Source organism: Hemitrygon akajei, chromosome 28 (genome assembly GCF_048418815.1).
Source record: "Hemitrygon akajei chromosome 28, sHemAka1.3, whole genome shotgun sequence".
Classification (NCBI taxonomy): domain Eukaryota; kingdom Metazoa; phylum Chordata; class Chondrichthyes; order Myliobatiformes; family Dasyatidae; genus Hemitrygon; species Hemitrygon akajei.
Window position 1 is genome coordinate 9,005,244 of NC_133151.1, and position 22,627 is coordinate 9,027,870.

The window sequence follows — 22,627 nt, forward strand, 5'->3', positions numbered from 1 at the left end:
TTCTGAACTTCAAATCCAAACTTTTTATTAACTTAAATTAAATTTCAAAAACGAGGATCGCTCTTTACATTCATTCTCGGCAGGCGGCTGTCCTCCAACGAGTGGGAACACTTAATCCCAGAGGCCGATATCCGTACAACACTGACGCTACCCAAAGCTCGCAATCGGCTTCGAGCTTGGCCAAGACTGAATTGTGCCTCAGCTTAACTCTGGCCTGATTTTTTGTTTTGCAGAGTAATTACTTCCCCCGTCAAAAGAGAATATGATTTAAGGTTCTCCCTGCACCGTCCCATCACAGGTGGCTGGCAGTCTGCATTCCCTCACAGAGAGGAGCTTCACCCGGAGGTCAAAGACTGACCTGTACTGCACCTTCCTCCCCTCCCTATCATAAACCCACACAGCCGTGCTCAACCCTCCTTCTGAAACGTTAGTGAGTCGGCACAACGGCAGAGCAGCGCACACAAATCGCTGGAGGATCTCAGCGGGTCAGGCAATGGACGGGAGTAAAGCACTGACATTTCAGACTGACGCCCTTCATCCGTACAACAGCAGAGCTCCCCATTAGAATCCCCCGATCCAAAATCTCCACTAGCAGCTTGTTCCGTGGCTGGCCCGGAGTCGAACCTAAATTCGTCAGATCAACGCGGCTTTTAACCGGGCTTCCAGCATTGGTTACATGATGTCTGGGTGGGGGGGGGGGGGCGGGCGGGGTACCTTCGCTCCAGGGGCAAGACACGCAAGGTGGGGAGGCCCGTGAAGTGGAGCCACTGTGGAACCTCCACCTCAGACGGTCACGTTCCAGCGGCCGGTGGGCTCGGCACTGCTCCCTGGAGCCCAGACGTGGAATTACAACCACCGCTTCCGCGGGGGCAGGACGGCGGCGGGGTTCAGGGAAGGGCTGGGGGCCTACGCGGGGAGCTTCAAACAGCAGCAACACGACGCATCCAGGCAATTGCGTGCTGCAGGAGCGGGGTTTGTCCAAGGGAGGGGGCGTGGTCAGCCGCGTGTCAAGCCCCCTGGAAGATTGGGGTGCACCGACCGTTTCAAACAATCAGCAGGGTGTGGCAACACTGGGGGCAGGAGAGGGAGAGGGCCTGTGGAGGCAGGGTCAGGGGGAGATAGGCTGGCGCTGGGGAGGAGGGCCAGGGGGCAGGGACGCTCCTCACCGCCGCGCCTACGCCAGCCGCTTCAGGCTGTGCAGGGAGTCGGCGCAGCTCCGGATCAGGCCGCAGAGCTGCGCGCTGTACTCGACGGACGCGGCCCGCTCCAGCTCGGCGCAGGCCCAAGCCATCTTCCGCAGCACCGCCCGCTCGGCCTCGGCAGGGGCGCCGGCCTCCGGGACCGAGGGAGGGGGGGCGGAGGCGTCTGGCGCCACGGGACGAGGGACGAGGAAGGGAGCCCCCGGCTCGGGCAGCTCCGGGGACGATGCCCCCACCTGCCGGTCTGGAGTGGGACGGCTCCCGTACAGCTGCTCGGGCTGGCCGTTGTAGAGACGTTGTCGCTCCCTCACTTGCGTCAGAGCCGCCTGCGGGTTCAAGGCTGCGGGACGAAGAATGCGTTAGACTTGCATTTCTACAGAGCACCATCGCCGCCCCATGGACCAGGCAGATCGTCCGGGTCTCTCTTCCTCATTTACCGGGGGCGTCACAGACGGAGGGGTCCAAAGTATTGCCGAGGACTCCTACCACCCATCCCACTATCTCTTTGACCCTCGACCATCAGGAAGGAGGTACCGGATCCTCAGGGCTACGACTACCATACTGGCTAACAGCTTCTTGCTTCGGGCTGTGGGACTAACGAATACCCTGCCACCACCACGGTCTCGGAACTAGGACAGCGAGCTGTTTACTGTTTACCTGTCCTGTGCCCTACAGGCATTTAGAATTATATTTTTACAACTTATTTACGGTGATATTTTGGTTGGCGTCCTGTGTGCGATATACGTTTTGTTTACCAGGTGGTAAACTGGTAAATCACCACAAGGCCGGGAGTGTGTGGCAACAGTACGTGGGGACATGAGCGGCTCAGGAGGGTACGTTTGATAGGGTAATAGGGTACTTCACAGGGTACTGCAGCCCAGGAGAGGCCTTTCGGCCCATCTAGCCCTTACTGACCTCGCCCCGGCTCATATCCGCCCAAACTTCCCTTGAATGTTACAACCGAACTCGCTAATTCCATTTCCGGCCGCCGGCAGCTCACTCCACGTTCGCGCTGCCCTCCGAGGAGTCTCCCCCTTAATATTTCACCTTTCACCCCAAACCTGCGATGTTTAGTCTCAGGGGCGCGCGGGGGAGAAGCCTGCACGCACCTGTCCTCTCTATACCCATGTTACACACACGGGGGATTCTGCAGATGCTGAGCGACGCACACAAAATGCGGGAGGAACTCAGCAGGTCAGGCGGCCACCTACGGAGGCTCGAAACGTCGACGGTTCATTCCTCTCCACGGACGCCGCCCGACTCACTGAGTTTCTCCGGCATCTTTGTGCGTGTTGCTCAGAGTGACTTTTTACGCCTTGCCCTGTCCCGTTGACACGGCCCCAATCGTCATGGAGAGATGGATTGGGGACACAGTGAGAAGAGAGGCCAACATCATCAAGACAGCACTGGACTGGACCCCTGAAGGACAGAGGAGAGGTGGGAGACCACCGTACCACAGAGTTAGAAATGAGGACCCTGAAGCACACCTGGGGCACAATGGAGAAGATGGCCGAGGACAGAGAGAGACGGGGGACCTTCATTGCTGCTCTAAACGTCAGCGGGTGAATAAAACGGACTGTACTGCTGCCACCAACTCCGGCAGATTTCTGCAGATGCACCGAGGAGAGCATTTTCCAACTCTGGTACGGCTGCACAGATTTGGGGAAAAAGCTGCAGAGGGTTGTAAAAACCCAAGGCAGCTCCATCACGGGCAGGAGCCCACGAGGGCACCTTTAAAAAGCAGTGCCTCAATAAAGGGTTCCTCCGGCAGTAAAGACCCCACCCCCCCCACCACCCAGGGGAGCCTTGCCGTTTCTTTAGCATTTTGTCTGTGTTTTTAATGAGGCCGCGTCGCCAGCCCGACATTACAGGCCTCGTGGTGATTTACCAGTTTACCACCTGGGGGCCACGACTGGAGGAAAGCGCGCAAGGGGCCGGCCGGATTTGAACCGGGGACCTCTTGCCCCAAAGTCCAGTGCTGATGCCAGTAGGCCGCCGGCCGACTATCACACATAAATATTCTGATAATAATCCCTTTTTTTCCCCCCTTTCTCCTATAGTGTAGTGGTTTTTTTCCCCTTCATTTAAAAATTTAAAGTTTTTTTTCTCTCCATGAATTGATAAGAGGAGAATTAGCTGTCTTTTTTTACTATATATTACATATTAGTTTAATACTGTATGATTTTGATAATGTCTATTTCACTTTCTGTTTGTATTGTTATTGATATATTTGAGATAATTCTCCTCCTGTTTGTATATCTGCTTTTTGTAAATCAATAAAAAGATTAATAAAGGAAAGATAATAAACTTCAAAGTTTTCCACACCACTAGCGGATCACCCCTCGGCCTCTGATGCTCCGAGGAAACAGTTTGTCCAACTTCCACCCCCACCACCCCGCAGCTAATGAACCGACCGAGGCTGGCCAAGCTCCGACACCCTCCCCAACGCTTCACTCTCCTCCCGCGCAAACGCAGCGCCCCGCGATGCTTCCGCCCGTGGTCGCTCCGAAGGAGCCTCCCCTTACCTGGGTTGTCTTTGTCCACGTCAGAGTTCAGCTCCTGGCAGGCCACACAGTAGCTTTTCTGCTTCTTGTCCTGGAGAAGGACGGTCTGCGGAGGGGAACGGGCGACTCGTAAGCCCCATCTGGCCAGAGAAAAGTCGGCTCTCCCAGCCGCCACCCATTTTAATTCCTCTCCCCTTTCCGACACGCCAGTCCCACGGCCTCTTCCACCGTCGCGATGAGGCCGCACCCCCCCCCACCCCGACCTCTCCTACACCATTCCCCATTCTCATTTCCCTCTCTCACCTTATCTCCTTACCTTCCCTCACCCCTTCCTTTCTTCCACGACCTTCTGTCCTCGCCTATCATATTCCCCCTTCTCCAGCCCTGTATCTCTTTCACCAGTCGACTTCCCAGCTCTGTACTCCATCCCGCCCCCTCCCGGTTTCACCGATCCCATCGTGTTTCTCTCCCCCACCTCCTTTAAATCTACTCCTCAGCCTTTTCTCTCCAGTCCTGCTGAAGGGTCTCGGCCCGAGACGTCGACAGTTTACTCTTTTCCACAGAGTGGCGCGCGGCCAAGGGGTTAAGGCGTTGGACTGGCGATCTGAAGGTCGTGAGTTCGAGCCCCAGCCCGAGGCAGCGTGTTGTGTCCTTGAGCAAGGCACTTAACCACACATTGCTCCAGTCCACCCAGCTGAATATGGGTACCGGCAAAATGCTGGGGGTTAACCTCGTGATAGACTGGCGTCCTATCCGGGGGGGGGGGGGGGAGGTCTCGTACTCTCAGTCGCCACGGAAACCGGCCTAAGCACCGGCCTGTTGAGCCCTCAAGGCTCGGGACAGACTTTAAATTTACCTAACAGATGCTGCCTGGCCTCCAGCATTTTGTGTGTGTTGAACGAATTACCCACGAGGCTAACCAGCAGAAGAACCACGTCAGCCCTAACGAGCCTGTTGCTGGGTCAGAGACCTCATCTTTAGCTGCCGTACAGTACAGGCCCTTCAGCCCGCAACATTGTACTGGCCCTTTCACCTACTTCAAGATCAATCTAACCCACTGCCCAGCCATCTGGTCTTTCCCTCATCCACGTGCGGCACGGTCAGCGTTAACATGGCCGCAGAGCCCGCGGTCACCCCTCGGGGTCCCGCTCTGCCGCTGCCCGGAAGGAGTCTCCACGTACCCCCCGTGACCGCGTGGGTTTCCCGCGAACGCTCGACCCCCCCCCAACCTCATTCCAAAGCTTAGCGAGTCGAGGCCACGCGGCACGGGCGCTGGAGGCGTGCCGACGCCCATGGGGGCCGCCCAGCGTAACGCTCGCTGATCTGACTGAGCAGAAACGCTGCGTTTCGATACATGCGTTGTCACGAACCCGCAGGTTCCGTTTACTGTGGACTGTCGCTTTAAAAGGGTGCTTCAGTGAGGCAGGACTGTGATGTTGCTCACTGACTGACTTGCTTACCTTTAAAACAAGGACACGGACAGTCAGAAGAGGAGAGAGGGAGCGGAGCGAACCTGGAAAAGGGTTGCCGCTCCGGCCTGTCGAAGCTGGGGAATTTGGAACTCTGCTATATGGTCGATTATCGATCCAGTGCACATCGAATATCCGGCTGTCACAGGGTGAGGGTCACTCACTGTGTACCTGTACAGAGTCACTGTTTATTCAGGGTGAGGGTCACTCACTGTGTAACTGTACAGAGTCTCTGTTTATTCAGGGTGTGTGTCACTCACTGTAACTGTACAGAGTCACTGTTTATTCAGGGTGAGAGTCACTGTGTAACTGTACAGAGTCACTGTTTATTCAGAGTGAGGGTCACTCACTGTGTAACTGTACAGGGTCACTGTTTATTCAGGGTGAGGGTCACTCATTGTGTAACTGTACAGAGTCACTGTTTATTCAGAGTGAGGGTCACTCACTGTGTAACTGTACAGGGTCACTGTTTATTCAGGGTGAGGGTCACTCATTGTGTAACTGTACAGAGTCACTGTTTATTCAGGGTGAGGGTCACTCACTGTGTAACTGTACAGAGTCACTGTTTATTCAGGGTGAGGGTCACTCACTGTGTAACTGTACAGAGTCACTGTTTATTCAGGGTGAAGGTCACTCACTGTAACTGTACAGAGTCACTGTTTATTCAGGGTGAGGGTCACTCACTGTGTACCTGTACAGAGTCACTGTTTATTCAGGGTGAGGGTCACTCACTGTAACTGTACAGAGTCACTGTTTATTCAGGGTGAGAGTCACTGTGTAACTGTACAGAGTCACTGTTTATTCAGAGTGAGGGTCACTCACGGTGTATCTGTACAGGGTCACTGTTTATTCAGGGTGAGGGTCACTCATTGTGTAACTGTACAGAGTCACTGTTTATTCAGGGTGAGGGTCACTCACTGTGTAACTGTACAGAGTCACTGTTTATTCAGGGTGAGGGTCACTGTGTAACTGTACAGAGTCACTGTTTATTCAGGGTGAGGGTCACTCACTGTATAACTGTACAGAGTCACTGTTTATTCAGGGTGAGGGTCACTCACTGTATAACTGTACAGAGTCACTGTTTATTCAGGGTGAAGGTCACTCACTGTGTAACTGTACAGAGTCACTGTTTATTCAGGGTGAGGGTCACTCACTGTATAACTGTACAGAGTCACTGTTTATTCAGGGTGAGGGTCACTCACTGTGTAACTGTACAGAGTCACTGTTTATTCAGGGTGAGGGTCACTCACTGTGTAACTGTACAGAGTCACTGTTTATTCAGGGTGAGGGTCACTCACTGTATAACTGTACAGAGTCACTGTTTATTCAGGGTGAGGGTCACTCACTGTATAACTGTACAGAGTCACTGTTTATTCAGGGTGAAGGTCACTCACTGTGTAACTGTACAGAGTCACTGTTTATTCAGGGTGAGGGTCACTCACTGTATAACTGTACAGAGTCACTGTTTATTCAGGGTGAGGGTCACTCACTGTGTAACTGTACAGAGTCACTGTTTATTCAGGGTGAGGGTCACTGTGTAACTGTACAGAGTCACTGTTTATTCAGGGTGAGGGTCACTCACTGTGTACCTGTACAGAGTCACTGTTTATTCAGGGTGAGGGTCACTCACTGTGTAACTGTACAGAGTCACTGTTTATTCAGGGTGAGGGTCACTCACTGTGTAACTGTACAGAGTCACTGTTTATTCAGGGTGAGAGTCACTCACTGTGTAACCGTACAGAGTCACTGTTTATTCAGGGTGAGGGAGGGTCACTGTGTAACTGTACAGAGTCACTGTTTATTCAGGGTGAGAGTCACTCACTGTGTAACCGTACAGAGTCACTGTTTATTCAGGGTGAGGGAGGGTCACTGTGTAACTGTACAGAGTCACTGTTTATTCAGGGTGAGGGAGGGTCACTGTGTAACTGTACAGAGTCACTGTTTATTCAGGGTGAGGGTCACTGTGTAACTGTACAGAGTCACTGTTTATTCAGGGTGAGGGTCACTCACTGTAACTGTACAGAGTCACTGTTTATTCAGGGTGAGGGTCACTCACTGTGTAACTGTACAGAGTCACTGTTTATTCAGGGTGAGGGTCACTCACTGTAACTGTACAGAGTCACTGTTTATTCAGGGTGAGGGTCACTCACTGTGTAACTGTACAGAGTCACTGTTTATTCAGGGTGAGGGTCACTGTGTAACTGTACACAGTCACTGTTTATTCAGGGTGAGGGTCACTCACTGTGTAACTATACAGAGTCACTGTTTATTCAGGGTGAGGGTCACTGTGTAACTGTACAGAGTCACTGTTTATTCAGGGTGAGGGTCACTGTGTAACTGTACAGAGTCACTGTTTATTCAGGGTGAGGGTCACTGTGTAACTGTACACAGTCACTGTTTATTCAGGGTGAGGGTCACTCACTGTGTAACTGTACAGAGTCACTGTTTATTCAGGGTGAGGGTCACTTTGTAACTGTACAGAGTCACTGTTTATTCAGGGTGAGGGTCACTCACTGTGTAACTGTACAGAGTCTCTGTTTATTCAGGGTGAGGGTCACTTTGTAACTGTACAGAGTCACTGTTTATTCAGGGTGAGGGTCACTCACTGTGTAACTGTACAGAGTCACTGTTTATTCAGGGTGAGGGTCACTCACTGTGTAACTGTACAGAGTCACTGTTTATTCAGGGTGAGGGTCACTTTGTAACTGTACAGAGTCACTGTTTATTCAGGGTGAGGGTCACTCACTGTGTAACTGTACAGAGTCACTGTTTATTCAGGGTGAGGGTCACTTTGTAACTGTACGGAGTCACTGTTTATTCAGGGTGTGGGTCACTCACTGTGTAACTGTACAGAGTCACTGTTTATTCAGGGTGAGGGTCACTCTATGTGTAACTGTACAGAGTCACTGTTTATTCAGGGTGAGGGTCACTTTGTAACTGTACAGAGTCACTGTTTATTCAGGGTGAGGGTCACTCACTGTGTAACTGTACAGAGTCTCTGTTTATTCAGGGTGAGGGTCACTTTGTAACTGTACAGAGTCACTGTTTATTCAGGGTGAGGGTCACTCACTGTGTAACTGTACAGAGTCACTGTTTATTCAGGGTGAGGGTCACTCACTGTGTAACTGTACAGAGTCTCTGTTTATTCAGGGTGAGGGTCACTTTGTAACTGTACAGAGTCACTGTTTATTCAGGGTGATGGTCACTCACTGTGTAACTGTACAGAGTCTCTGTTTATTCAGGGTGAGGGTCACTGTGTAACTGTACGGAGTCACTGTTTATTCAGGGTGTGGGTCACTCACTGTGTAACTGTACAGAGTCACTGTTTATTCTGGGTGAGGGTCACTCACTGTGTAACTGTACAGAGTCACTGTTTATTCAGAGTGAGGGTCACTGTGTAACTGTACAGAGTCACTGTTTATTCAGGGTGAGGGTCACTGTGTAACTGTACGGAGTCACTGTTTATTCAGGGTGAGGGTCACTCACTGTAACTGTACAGTGTCGCTGTTTATTCAGGGTGAGGGTCACTCACTGTGTACCTGTACAGAGTCACTGTTTATTCAGGGTGAGGGTCACTCACTGTGTACCTGTACAGAGTCACTGTTTATTCAGGGTGAGGGTCACTCACTGTGTAACTGTACAGAGTCACTGTTTATTCAGGGTGAGGGTCACTCACTGTGTAACTGTACAGAGTCACTGTTTATTCAGAGTGAGGGTCACTGTGTAACTGTACACAGTCACTGTTTATTCAGGGTGAGGGTCACTCACTGTGTAACTGTACACAGTCACTGTTTATTCAGGGTGAGTGTCACTCCCTGTGTAACTGTACAGAGTCGCTGTTTATTCAGGGTGAGGGTCACTGTGTAACTGTACAGAGTCACTGTTTATTCAGGGTGTGGGTCACTCACTGTGTAACTGTACAGAGTCGCTGTTTATTCAGGGTGAGGGTCACTCACTGTGTAACTGTACAGAGTCACTGTTTATTCAGGGTGAGAGTCACTCACTGTGTAACTGTACAGAGTCACTGTTTATTCAGGGTGAGGGTCACTGTGTAACTGTACAGAGTCACTGTTTATTCAGGGTGAGGGTCACTGTGTAACTGTACAGAGTCACTGTTTATTCAGGGTGAGGGTCACTGTGTAACTGTACAGAGTCACTGTTTATTCAGGGTGAGGGTCACTCACTGTGTAACTGTACAGAGTCACTGTTTATTCAGGGTGAGGGTCACTCACTGTGTAACTGTACAGAGTCTCTGTTTATTCAGGGTGAGGGTCACTGTGTAACTGTACAGAGTCACTGTTTATTCAGGGTGAGGGTCACTGTGTAACTGTACAGAGTCACTGTTTATTCAGGGTGAGGGTCACTCACTGTGTAACTGTACAGAGTCACTGTTTATTCAGGGTGAAGGTCACTCACTGTGTAACTATACAGAGTCACTGTTTATTCAGGGTGAAGGTCACTCACTGTGTAACTGTACAGAGTCACTGTTTATTCAGGGTGAGGGTCACTGTGTAACTGTACAGAGTCACTGTTTATTCAGGGTGAGGGTCACTGTGTAACTGTACAGAGTCACTGTTTATTCAGGGTGAGGGTCACTGTGTAACTGTACAGAGTCACTGTTTATTCAGGGTGAGGGTCACTCACTGTGTAACTGTACAGAGTCACTGTTTATTCAGGGTGAGGGTCACTCACTGTGTAACTGTACAGAGTCTCTGTTTATTCAGGGTGAGGGTCACTGTGTAACTGTACAGAGTCGCTGTTTATTCAGGGTGAGGGTCACTCACTGTGTAACTGTACAGAGTCACTGTTTATTCAGGGTGAGAGTCACTCACTGTGTAACTGTACAGAGTCACTGTTTATTCAGGGTGAGGGTCACTGTGTAACTGTACAGAGTCACTGTTTATTCAGGGTGAGGGTCACTGTGTAACTGTACAGAGTCTCTGTTTATTCAGGGTGAGGGTCACTGTGTAACTGTACAGAGTCACTGTTTATTCAGGGTGAGGGTCACTGTGTAACTGTACAGAGTCACTGTTTATTCAGGGTGAGGGTCACTCACTGTGTAACTGTACAGAGTCACTGTTTATTCAGGGTGAGGGTCACTCACTGTGTAACTGTACAGAGTCACTGTTTATTCAGGGTGAGGGTCACTGTGTAACTGTACAGAGTCACTGTTTATTCAGGGTGAGGGTCACTCACTGTGTAACTGTACAGAGTCTCTGTTTATTCAGGGTGAGGGTCACTGTGTAACTGTACAGAGTCACTGTTTATTCAGAGTGAGGGTCACTGTGTAACTGTACAGAGTCACTGTTTATTCAGGGTGAGGGTCACTCACTGTGTAACTGTACAGAGTCTCTGTTTATTCAGGGTGAGGGTCACTCACTGTGTAACTGTACAGAGTCACTGTTTATTCAGGGTGAGGGTCACTCACTGTGTAACTGTACAGAGTCTCTGTTTATTCAGGGTGAGGGTCACTGTGTAACTGTACAGAGTCACTGTTTATTCAGAGTGAGGGTCACTGTGTAACTGTACAGAGTCACTGTTTATTCAGGGTGAGGGTCACTCACTGTGTAACTGTACAGAGTCTCTGTTTATTCAGGGTGAGGGTCACTCACTGTGTACCTGTACAGAGTCACTGTTTATTCAGGGCGAGGGTCACTCACTGTGTAACTGTACAGAGTCACTGTTTATTCAGGGTGCGGGTCACTCACTGTATAACTGTATAGAGTCACTGTAGGCGAAGTGTTCAGTTAGCAGTTCTACAGTACTCACCCCACACTCCGCACAGCAGTCTGCCAGCATCCGGTAGCCCTTCAGCAGGTAGTCCCCCATCAGCTTGCTGATCTTGTCCTGACGCTCCCGCCGAGCCTCGATCACCTTCATCTCCGCCGCCGTGGGGGGCGTCCAGGCGAACTCCTGGTCATCTGCGGGGACACAGCCAGAAAGCCCTTTCTTCACTGGTCAGTCACACCCAGGGGAACAACACACAACCCAGGGGGCTGTCACTTCTCTCCACTCCTGTCCCACGGGGTTCTCCCTCCTGAACACCCTAACTCCCTGCTCCTACGGGGGGGGGGGCTATTCACCCCACCACCTCATCACTCTCACTTCACCCCTTGAATATGGGACCCATATCCGAAATTCAAAGTAAATTTTATATGTCACCACATACAACACTGAGATTCATTTTCCTGCGGGCATCCTCAGCGAATCTATAGAACAGGATCAATGAAAGATCAGCCAGAGTGCAGAAGACAACAAACTGTGCAAATGTAAATATAAATAAATAGCAATAAATAACGAGAACATGGGGTAAGGAGTTCTTAAAGTGAGATCGCTGGTTGTGAGAACATCTCAATGATGGGCAAGTGAGTGTAGTTATCCCCTTTTGTTCAGGAGCCTGATGGTTGAGGGGTAGTAACTGTTCCTGAACCTGGTGGTGTGAGTCCTGAGGCTCCTGTACCTTCTACCTGATGGTTGAGGGGTGGTAACTGTTCCTGAACCTGGTGGTGCGAGTCCTGAGGCTCCTGTACCTTCTACCTGATGGTTGAGGGGTAGTAACTGTTCCTGAACCTGGTGGTGCGAGTCCTGAGGCTCCTGTACCTTCTACCTGATGGCAGCAGCGAGAAGGGAGCATGGCCTGGGTGGTGGGGATCTCTGATGATGGACGCTGCTTCCCCAGCTCTTGCTCCGCTGAATCTCTAAAGGCAAGTCTTTCCCCATCGTTCTCTTTCCGCGCCCCCTTCACATGCCCCCGCCCCCCCCCGGGACCCCGGGTATCCCAAAGATTCTACCTCCACTCATGGCCATTCTGCCTCCAGGTTCTCCCACGCCGGAAATGACCTCACCGTCACGTGGACCGGTGGGGGCGGAACTGAGCGGAGGAAGCGGGGCTGCCCGGCCTCGCGTTTCCATGGCGACGCTGCGGCCTAGTGGTCGGGGTTAAGCGTTTCTGTCCGAGGTCTGGGCAGCGGCGGGTAAGGGTGGCGTCTCCGCTCTTGGGTCCTTCATACCGGGGCCGTCGTTACACCCCTCCCCCCCACCCACCCACAATCTATCAATAGCAGGGTGGCTGCTCGGCGTAGGGAGGTTTTCGCGTGTTCCCGTCAGCGCTCCCTCGGTGTAGCCAGGAAACTCATCGTGCAAACTGACAGGGGCTGAGGGAGCGCTGTTCTGCGAGAGGGGCGGTGAGGAGGGAGTGATCAACCCTATCCCAGCACCAGCGACCCCGGGTCAGTTTTACCAGGGTGGTGTCCGAGCAGGTTTCCTCCGGGTGCCCCGGTCTCCTCCCACCTTCCAAAAGGTCACGTGGATGTAATTGGGCAGTGAGGGGTCTTTGGGCCAGAAGGGCCTGTTACCAAATTGCTGTATCTTCAAATTGAAAACAAATAGCCCAGCCTCTGCCTATAACTCAGCCTCTTGATTCTTGGCAATGCTCTCCTTTGGTGATGAGAGGCATTGATGGTGTGGACAGCCTGGGCTGAAATGGCTAACATGAGGGGGCACAGTTTTAAGGTGCTTGGAAGTAGGTACAAGGGGGATGTCAGGGGTAAGTTTTTCACACAGAGAGTGGTGGGTGTGTGGGATGCACTGCCAGCGACGATGGTGGAATAGGGTCTTTTAAGAGACTCTTAGATAGGTATATGGAGCTTAGAAACATAGAGGGCTATGCACTAGGGAAACTCTAGGCAGTCTCTAGAGTAGGTTACATGGTCGGCACAACATTGTGGGCCGAAGGGCCTGTAACGTGCTGTAGATTTCTATGTATGAGAATCAGAATCAGGTTTAATAACGCCAGCAGATGTGAAATTTGTTAACCTTGCAGCAGCAGTACAATATAATGCATGGTAATAGAAAAAACCTTTATTATGGTATATTTATCAAAAATAAGTAGTACAAAAAAGGAAATAAAAGCAAGTAGTGACGTAGTTAGTAACAATTGATTTTCCGTAATGATGACGTCAGCTGATTAATAAGTATATAAAGGCCAAACGTTCAAAAGACACGCCACAAGTGAACAGCACACTGAAACGTTGCAAATGGATTGCTCAAAACTCAGCTACACCACCCGAGCTACACATTTTCGGAGCTATTTCCAACCTAGTGCGGTGGGTTCATTGTCCATTCAGAAATCTGACGGCAGAGGGGAAGAAGCTGTCCCTGAATCATTGAGTGTGTGCCTTCAGGCTCCTGTACGTCCTCCCTGATGGTAACAATGAGAAGAGGGCATGTCCTGGGAGATGGGGGTCCCTAATGATGGACCTTTTGAGGCATCATTCTTTGAAGATGATCTGGATGCTACAGAGGCTGGAGCCCATGATGGAGCTGACTGAGTTTACAACTCTCTGCAGCTTATTTCGATCCTGTGCAGTAGCCACCAGCAACGCACCCCCTGCCCCTTGACACCAGATGGTGATGCAGCCAGTGAGAATGCTGTCCACAGTACATCTGTAGCAATTTGTGAGTGTCTTTGGTGACATGCCAAATCTCCCAGTGAAATATAGCCTCTGTCATCAAACACAGGAGAAAATCTGCAGATGCTGCAAATCCAAGACACATAAAATGCTGGAGGAACTTAGCGGGCCAGGCAGCCTCTATGGAAAAGAGTGTAGTCGATGTTTCGGGCTGAGATCCTTTGGCAGGACTGGAGAGAAAAAGACGAGTAGATTTAAAAGGTGAGGGGGGGGGAGGAAGAGAGAAACAAAAGCAGATAGGTGAAACTGGGAAAGTGGGGGGGGGGGAATGATAAGCTGGGAAATTGATTGATGAAAGAGATACAGGGCCGGAGAAGCCTCTGTCATGCCTTATTTGTTACTGCATCGATATGTTGGGTCCAAGTTAGATCCTCGGAGATATTGACACTCAGGAACTTGAAATTGCTCACTCTTTCCACTTCTGATCCCTCTATGAGGACTGGTAGCTGTTCCCTCATCTTACCCTTTCTGAAGTCACAGTCATTAACAGCTTATTGAAACCTTCCCTGTAACAGGGTGACCAAACTTTACATAATGCGCTGGCTCGTACAACTGCAACATCGCGTCCCACCCAGCTCCTATACTCAGTACCCTGACTAACAAAGGCCAGTGTGTTGGGAAGAAATTTTCCCCCGGAAGGTGGTTAATCATTGGAATCCTCTGAGTGAGAGGGTTTGTATGATTGGTCCCTGAGGGGGGTCAAAAGTTACAGGCAAAGGCAAGAGAATGGGGTTGAGGGGGTTAATGAATCTGGGATAGAATGGCAGACAGACGATAGGCCAAATGGCCCAATTCTGCTCCTGTGTTTTACAGTCTTATGGTCTGTTTTCAAAGCAGAAACAAACAGACTTTTGAACGTGCAAGAAAATGGTGCAGAGTAGACTCTATCTTATTGACGGGCAGGGTAGGTCCAAAGCGGCCAAGTGGCCTACCGCTGATTCACAATGTCTTTTCACTTCTAGTCATTCTAGGCAGGATGCTCCCCCAGTACTGCATCTCTCTGGCCAGCGTGCAGAAGGCTCAGGCCGCCATCAGTGGCCTAGTCCACCGAACCCCTATCCTCACCAACTCCACCCTGGACCGTCGGGCGGAGCGGCAGGTCTTCCTTAAGTGCGAGCTTTTCCAGAAAACGGGATCCTTCAAGGTAGGACACCTCTGTGATCCTTTGAAGGCAAATGGAGGCTTTCTCTTGCACTTTGGCTGTGTGTCAATCTTTATGTATAGTTAATTAGGTCAATATTCGGTAAGACGGTGGCACGCTTGGTCGCAACTGCCACTCTGGGTCCAACCAAAGGAATCCCTGCTGGGTTGGGGGGCTGCCCCTTCCCGTCGACGCTGCCCTCCAGTGTTCGCTCGCTGGCAGCTAAGCTGGATTGCGTTTGCCTGTGGCTGCACCAGTAACCTGCTGGGGGCTTGTCACTGCCGACAATATCCGTGCATCTTCAGTCTACAGGACAAGGCACTCAGGCACTTGGGCTATATTATATATTTTTGTGTGTCTGTATGCTTACTGCTATCTTCCATGTGCGATGCGTACCGTGTGCTGTGTATGACTGTTGATATTGTGTTTTGTACCTTGGCCCCAGAGTATCGCTGTTATAGTTGGCTGTATTCGCGTACGGTTAAATAACAATTAAATTGAACTAACTCGAACCTGATTTGGATAATGGAATTGATGGCTTTGTGGCCAAAGTTGCGGACCATACGAAGATAGATGGAGGGGGCAGTCGGTGCTAGGGAAGCTGAGGCCTTGGACAGATTAGTGGAATTGGTAAAAAAAAAGTGGCAGATGGAATACACTGTATGGTCATGCACTTCAGTACAAGGGATAAAGGCACAGAATATTTTCCAAGCAGGGAGCAAATTCAGAACTCCAAGATGCAAAGGGACGATAGGAGTCCTTATACCGGATTCCCTAACAGTTGAGTCAGTGGTGAGGAAGGCAAATGCAATGCTGGCGTTCATTTCTGGAGGGCTGGAATATAAAAGCAAGGATGTGATGCTGAGGCTTCATAAGGCATTGGAAAGTCTACACTTGGACTACTGTGATCTATTTCGGGCCCCTAATCTAAGAAAGGATGGGCTGGCAGTTTAGAAGGTCAAGAAAAGGATCGCGAGAATGATCCCAGGAGTTAATGGGTTAACGTACGAGGAGTGTTTGGTGCCTCTGGACCTGTACTCGCTGGAGTTTAGAAGGTTGATGGGGGGGGGGTGGGGTGGGATCTCACTAGACTCATCAAATATTGAAAGGCCAAGACAGAGTGGACGTGGAGTGAATGTTTCTGATAGTGGGGGAATCTAGGACCAGAGGGCGTCCCTTTCAAGCAGATAAGGTGGAATTTCTTTAGCTAGAGAGTAAAGAGTCTGTGGAGGCTGTCATTGGGTATATTTAACGTGGGGGTGATAGGTTCTTAATTGGTGAGGTTATGGGGGGATAGCAGGAGAATAGGGTTGAGAGCCATGTTGGAGTGGCTGAGCAGACTCGATGGGCTGAATGGCCTAATTCTGCTCCTGTGTCTTACTCGGGAAAAGATTTTGGTTTTAAACAAAGCAGAGAGCATGGTGAAGGGGAACTCTTGAGCTTAGGGGCCCAGACAGCTGAGGAGTGCAGGGATCTCAGGAACTTTAGGGCTAGGGAAGGCCGCGGGGACTGGGAAGAGGGCAAGGTCCGGGAGGGATCGGAAAATAGGGACGAGCGCTTTGGTTTTGCGTCCAGCCGCGAGCTGATCGGGTTGTGTCATTGCAGATCCGAGGAGCCCTGAATGCAGTGTCCGGCCTCGCTGAGAGGGGGCAGGAAGGCCTCCAGGCCCGGGCGGCGGTGACCCACAGCAGTGGCAACCACGGACAAGCGCTGGCCCTCGCTGCTCGAATGAAAGGTGTGGAGGCTAACCTTTCCTGCACCGCGGTGTTGTACAGTGTGAGAAGTCGGCCCCATTGTATACAGTGGCACCAGTACTGGAGCTCAGCGCACTGAGTCATAGAGATCGGGGTAATGGGATGAGAGAAGGAACGCCCCTCGTCCCTTTAACTGGCCGCACCACGGTCACCCCTTTAACTGCCTGCTCTGGCCCTGTTCCATTGTCCCATAAGCTGTGACTGAATGTCACTGCACATTCCTTCATAGAACGTAGAAACCTACAGCTCATTACAGGCCCTTCGGCCCACAATGTTGTACCAACCACGTAGCCTACTCTAGAAGCTGCCTACGGCATAGCCCTCTCTTTTTCTAAGCTCCATGTACCTATCTAAGAGTCTATTAAAAGACCCTACTGTATCTGTCTCTACCACCGTCTGGCAGTGCATTCCTCGCACCCACCACTCTCTGGGAAAATTTACCTCCAAGTACCTACATCCCCTTTGTACCTACTTCCAAGCACCTTAAAACTCTGCCCCCTCGTGTTAGCTATTTCAACCCCGGGAAAAGCCTCTGGCTATCCAGATGATCAATGCCTCTCATCATCTTATACACCTCTATCAGATCATCTCTCATCTTCCGTCACTCCAAGGAGAAAAGGCCAAAAGTTCACTCAATCTAATCTAATAAGGTACGCTCTCCAATCCAGGCAACATCCTTGTAAGTCTCCTCTGCACTCTCTCTATAGTTCCCAAATCCTTCCTGTAGTAAGGTGACCAGAATTTAGAACAGTACTCTAAGTGGGGTCTGACCAAGATCTTGTATAGCTATAACATTACCTCTCGGCTCTTGAACTCAATCACACGGTTGATGAAGGCCAACACACCATATACCTTCTTAACAACACTGTCAACCTGCACAGCAGCTTTGTGTGTCCTATGTTCATGGACCCTAAGATTTTGCTGATCCTCCACACTGCCAAGAGTCTTACCATTAATATTATATTCTGTCTTCAAATTTGACCTACCAAAATGAACTTCTTCAAACTCAATGTGTTTGCCTATCTGAGATGTGGCTCGTTCACTGTCCTACTGTACAGGGTCACTTCATTAGCCAGAGTAGAGGCCTTTGTTCACTGTAGGTACACAGGCACTTTTCATCCAGAACAAACATCATTTGCTGTAATGATACAGGCATTGCCCTGTTGAAGGAGAGAAGGAAGGGATTGGGAGAGGAAGGGAAATATTAGGGGAACGGGAGGGAGAGGGTTAGAGGAGAGAGGGAGGGGTTTAGGTGATGGGAGAGGAGGGCTTTAGGGGAGAGGATGGAGAGAGGGGCTTTGAGGGAGGGAGGAGTTGGGGAGGAGGGAGGGTTTAGAGAAGATGAGGGAGGGAGAGAGGTTTAAGGAAGGTATTCAGGGGGTTAAGGAAGGAAGTTTAGGGAGAGGGATTAGTGAAGGGGTTGGGGAAGGGAGGGAGGGGGACTAGGGAGAGGGTTTATAGGATGGGAGGGAGGTGGATTGGAGAAAGGAAGGGGGTTAGAGGAGGGCAGGAAGGGGTTTAGAAGAGGGAAGAGCAGAGATGAGGGAAGGAGGGGTTAGAGGAAGGGAAGGGAGGGGGATTGGGGAAGGAGGGGTTATAGGAAGAGGATGGAGGGGTTAGGGAAGGGAGTACTGTGAAGGGGAGGGTTTGCAAAGGAGATACTGAGGGAGGAGGAGGAGGGAGGATGGGTTCCCTGCCTTGCAGAAGGAGGGCCAGGTAATTCATCTAATGACCTCAAACTCCTTTCTCACTGCATTTCCAACCATTCACAACGACACCTTCGAACCCCCTCAGGAATTCCCTCGTACGTGGTTGTACCTCGAACAGCCCCAGCCTGCAAGAAGGCCGCCATGCTGGAATACGGCGCACGCCTCTTGGAGTGTGAACCGACCGACGAGGTGAGGCGGTGCCCGCTAGAGGACTGGGAAAGGGCCAGACCGAGGGTAAGAGGAGGAGAGGTGGAGGGGCAGGAGAACAGGAGAGGGAGGACTGTGCCGGGGGGAAGGAGTAAGGGAGGTAGGAGATTGGACGGAGGGAACAAAATCTACAAAGAGAGGTCAACCATTCTAGTTAGCCCCCCTCCCTCTCTATCTGTTACCTCAGTCACTGCACTGTAAACACTGCAAACCATCTTTTATAATGTTGTTTACTTTGTAAATCCATGCTGCTATTCAGCAGGTCAGGCAGCATCTATGGAAAGGAATACAGAGTCAATGTTTTGGGATGAAAACATTATTCGTTTCCATCGATACTGCCTGACCTTCTGAGTTCCTCCAGCACTTTGTGTGCGTTACTTTGGATTCCCAGCGTCTGCAAATTCTGTTGTGCTTATGACATACTAGTATTTATATATTTATGCACATTTAATTCCCTGTCCATGGAAGAAGGGAACGAGGAGAAGGGAAACTGCCTTGTGGCCATACCCACCCATGGGAAAGGCTTCGGGGGTAAACCCCGAGGAAGGAATCCGGAGCCGGGGTCCCGAAGTAAGTTTGATGTTGTTTACAACTTCACTCTGGCAGCCTCTGCGACGACACTGGTGCCGAGCCGTATCGGCACTTGCCCTTCCCTTGGACTACATCAGTGACGTGGAGACGGGGAACCCACTGTGTGGGCAACAGCTGGTTCTGCAAACCTTCCCACCCAGGACTACCTCCTTGCGAGGACACGGTCCACCAGAAGCGCAAACCCACAATCCCCCGAGATTGATGGCTGCTTACTCACTACTCACTTCTAACTTATCTTCGTAGAATTCTTTATTCTCTATATATGTTGCACCAACACACCACAGCAAATCCCTAATACATGTAACTGTATATGGTGAATAATGTTAATCCTTGACAATGAAGGATAAGGCAGAGAAAGGGAGCAAGGAGAAGAGACAGAGGTAGAAAATGTTGGATCTTATCCCAATCATCCATGTTTAAGGGACTTTCCCCAGGTTTAAACCCCCCCCACCCCCTTCATTGCCACCCAGGTAAATCACTTCTCTTTTGCTCAGGCCCACTCAGCGGTTTCTCAACTGGCACGTCAACTATTTCACTTTTCCCACTTGCTCCCTGAGGTTTTTTTTTGGGCATCTAAGTCACCTCGCCTTTCGGGGAAAGCACATGATCTCTTCTCATTATTACCATCCAGAAAGAGGTGCCGGAGTCTGAAGACACACTCTCGACGTTTTAACAGCTTCTTCCCCTCCGCCGTCAGATTTCTGAAGGGTCCATGAACACTATCTCACTATTTTTGCTCTCTTTTTCCATTAAATAATCTGATTAGGGATCATCAGCGTGGCTTTGTCAAGGGCAGACCGTGCCTTTTGAGCCTGATTGAATTCTTTGAGGATGTAAGAAAGCACACTGATGAAGGTAGAGCAGTAGATGTAGTGTATCTGGATTTCAGTAAGGCATTTGATAAGGTTCCCCATGCAAAGCTCCTTCAGAAAGTGAGGCATGGGATCCAAGGAGACCTTGCTTTATGGATCCAGAATTGGTTTGCCCACAGAAGGCAAAGGGTGGTTGTAGGCGGTTTGTATTCTGCATGGGGGTAGGTGACCAGTGGGGGTCTGCAGGGTTCTGTTCTGGGACCCCTCCTCTTCGTGATTTTTATAAATGAGCTGGATGAGGAAGTAGGAGGGTGGGGTAGTAAGTTTGCTAAGGTTGGGAGTGGATAGTCTGGAGGGTTGACGGAGGTGACAGTGGGACATCAATAGAATGCAGAACTGGGCTGAGAAGTGGCAGATGGAGTTCAACCCAGAGAAGTGTGAAGTGGTTCACTTCGGTAGGTCAAATTTGAAGGCAGAGTATAATGTTAATGGTAAGACTCTTGGCAGTGTGAAGGATCTGACAGATCTTGGGGTCTGTGTCCATAGGACACTCAAAGCGGCTGCGGCTGCGCAGGTTGTTAAGAAGGCGTACAGTGTCTTGGCATTCATCAACCATGGGATTGAGTTCAAGAGCTGAGAGGTAATGTTACAGACCCCACTTGGAGTACTGTGCTCAGTTCTAGTCACCTCATTGCAGGAAGGATGTGGATACCTTAGAGAGAGTGCAGAGGAGATTTACAAGGATTTTGCCTAGATTGGAGAGCATGCCTTATGAGAATAGGTTGAGTGAACTTGGCCTTTTCTCCTTGGAGTGACGGGTGACCTGATAGAGGTGGAGAAGATGATGAGAGGCATTGATCATGTGGATAGCCAGAGGCTTTTTCCCAGGCCTAAAATGGCTAACACAAGGGGGCATAGTTTTAAGGTGCTTGGAAGTAGGTACAAGGGGTAAGAGCTTTTGTAGTTTAGTGTTGTTACATGTAGCCCCATGGTCCTGGAGGATCGTCGTTTCGTTTTTACTGTACTGTACCAGCAGTTATGTTTGAAATGACAATAAAAGTGTCTTGAATCTTGAAGTAGGTTCTTGGAGGTAAGGTGCTTGGAAATAGGTACTTGGAGGCAAGTTTTTCACACAGAGAGTGGTGGAAGCGGATACAATAGGGTCTTTTAAGAGACTCTTAGACAGATACCTGGAGCTTAGAAAAATAGAGGGCCACGCGGTAGGGAAATTCTGAGCAGTCTCTAGAGTAGGTTACATGAACGGCACAACATTGTGGGCCGAAGGGCCTGTAACGTGCTGTAGATTTCTATGTTCTGTGTACTTATTTTTTAATATATATATTAAAACTCACACTCAGTGGCCACTTTATTAGGTACACTCGTACAAATACCTGATCAGCCAATCAAGTGGCAGCAACTCAGCTGCGTAAAAGCATGCAGACACGGTCAAGAGATTCAGTTGCTGTTCCGCCTAAACATCAGAATGGGGGAAGAAATGTGATCTAAGTGACTCGGACTGTGGAATGATTGTTGGTGCTGGACCGGGTGGTTTAAGTATCCCAGAAACTGCAGATCTCCTGGAGTTTTCACACACAATAGAATGTCTCTAGAGTTTTTACAGAGCGGAAAATGCCTTGTTAACGACAGAGGTCAGAGGGGAACGGCCAGACTGGTTCAGCGTGATACGAAGGCGACAGTAATTCAGATAATCTCGCGTTATAACAGTGGTGTGCGGAACAGCATGTCTGAACCTTAAAGTGGATGGGCTACAGCAGCAGAAGACCGTATAAGTACAGTCAGTGGCCACTTTATCAGTGACAGGAGTTACTGAATGAAGTGGCCACTGAGAGTATGTCAGTGATAATAAACCTGGTACTGATTGTGAGGGAAGTTTCTCATCCTTCCCCTTCAGCTCTGACTCTGAGATGGTCGTCTAAAATGGCTCAGCAATCACTGAGTTTGACGCCAGCCGGCGTCAGTAATAACATCCGGTGACTGAATAAGAAAATTAATGTTCTGCTTTGTTCCAGTCAGGCTGAGCCCTGTAGACATTTAGTGCCCGTTGCGTTCATTGAGTACACACAGGGATGTGGCTGGTGGCCAACTCACACTCTCCTTCCGTCAGTCTAGAGCGGAAACAGCGTCCAGAGCAGTCGTCGAGACCCAAGGAATCCTTGTCCATCCCAACCAGGATCCTCTTGTGATTGCGGGCCAAGGCACCATCGGATTGGAGATTTTAGAGCAGGTAACAGAAGGGGTTGGAGAAGGTGCTTGGAAGCCTTGGGATCAATATTATCAATAAGACTGAAAAGGGTGGAGAAAATTTACAAGGACGTTATAGGGAACGGTTGAAGAGCTTAGGACTTCATTCCCTGGAGCGTTGGAGAATGAGGGGAGATTTGATTGAAATCTACAAAATTATATATAAGAACATAAGAAATAGGAGCAGGAGTCGGCCATCTGGTCCATCAATAAGATCATGGCTGATCTGTCCGTAAACTCAGCTCCCTACCTGCCTTTTCCCCATAACCCTTAATTCCCCGACTATGTAAAAACCCATCTAACTGTATCTTAAGTATATTTAGTGAAGAAGCCTCAACTGCTTAACTGGGTCAAGAATTCCACAGATTCACCATTCTCTGGGAAAAACAGTTTCTCCTCATCTCCGTCTTAAATCTTCTCCCCGAATCTTGAGGCAATGTCCCCCAGTTCTAGTCTCACCTACCAGTGGAAACAACTTTCCTACTTCTATCTTATCTATCCCTTTCAA

The 22,627-nt window shown here is 50.1% G+C and overlaps 2 protein-coding genes across 3 annotated transcripts in view; one reads left to right on the forward strand and one right to left on the reverse strand.

Annotated features, from left to right (window-relative positions):
* znrd2 (zinc ribbon domain containing 2) lies at positions 1-12,053 on the reverse strand. Its single transcript, XM_073031311.1, has 4 exons — positions 11,964-12,053; positions 10,942-11,093; positions 3,725-3,809; positions 1-1,539 (listed from the first exon to the last, which is right to left on the reverse strand). The coding sequence occupies exons 1-4, from the start codon at positions 11,977-11,979 to the stop codon at positions 1,175-1,177; spliced, it is 618 nt and encodes a 205-aa protein (XP_072887412.1). The 5' UTR covers positions 11,980-12,053; the 3' UTR covers positions 1-1,174.
* srr (serine racemase) overlaps positions 12,034-22,627 on the forward strand; it is a 21,706-nt gene continuing 11,112 nt past the window's right edge. The window contains exons 1-5 of one of the 2 annotated variants that reach the window (XM_073031309.1): positions 12,034-12,146; positions 14,606-14,787; positions 16,390-16,519; positions 18,333-18,436; positions 21,983-22,102. In XM_073031309.1, the coding sequence (XP_072887410.1) occupies positions 14,620-14,787; positions 16,390-16,519; positions 18,333-18,436; positions 21,983-22,102 (522 nt within the window). In that variant the 5' untranslated portion in view covers positions 12,034-12,146; positions 14,606-14,619. The remainder of the gene's footprint in view (positions 12,147-14,605; positions 14,788-16,389; positions 16,520-18,332; positions 18,437-21,982; positions 22,103-22,627) is intronic. The other variant, XM_073031310.1, reaches the window with a different exon arrangement.

What these genes read in the sequence shown, in the direction of transcription:
- znrd2 (XM_073031311.1), bottom strand. An exon ending in ACTGCTGTGCGGAGTGTGGG is followed by an intron (nt 3,810 to 10,941) that starts GTGAGTACTGTA and finishes TCCCCTCCGCAG; the next exon opens with ACCGTCCTTCTCCAGGACAA. An exon ending in CGTGGACAAAGACAACCCAG is followed by an intron (nt 1,540 to 3,724) that starts GTAAGGGGAGGC and finishes TTCGTCCCGCAG; the next exon opens with CCTTGAACCCGCAGGCGGCT.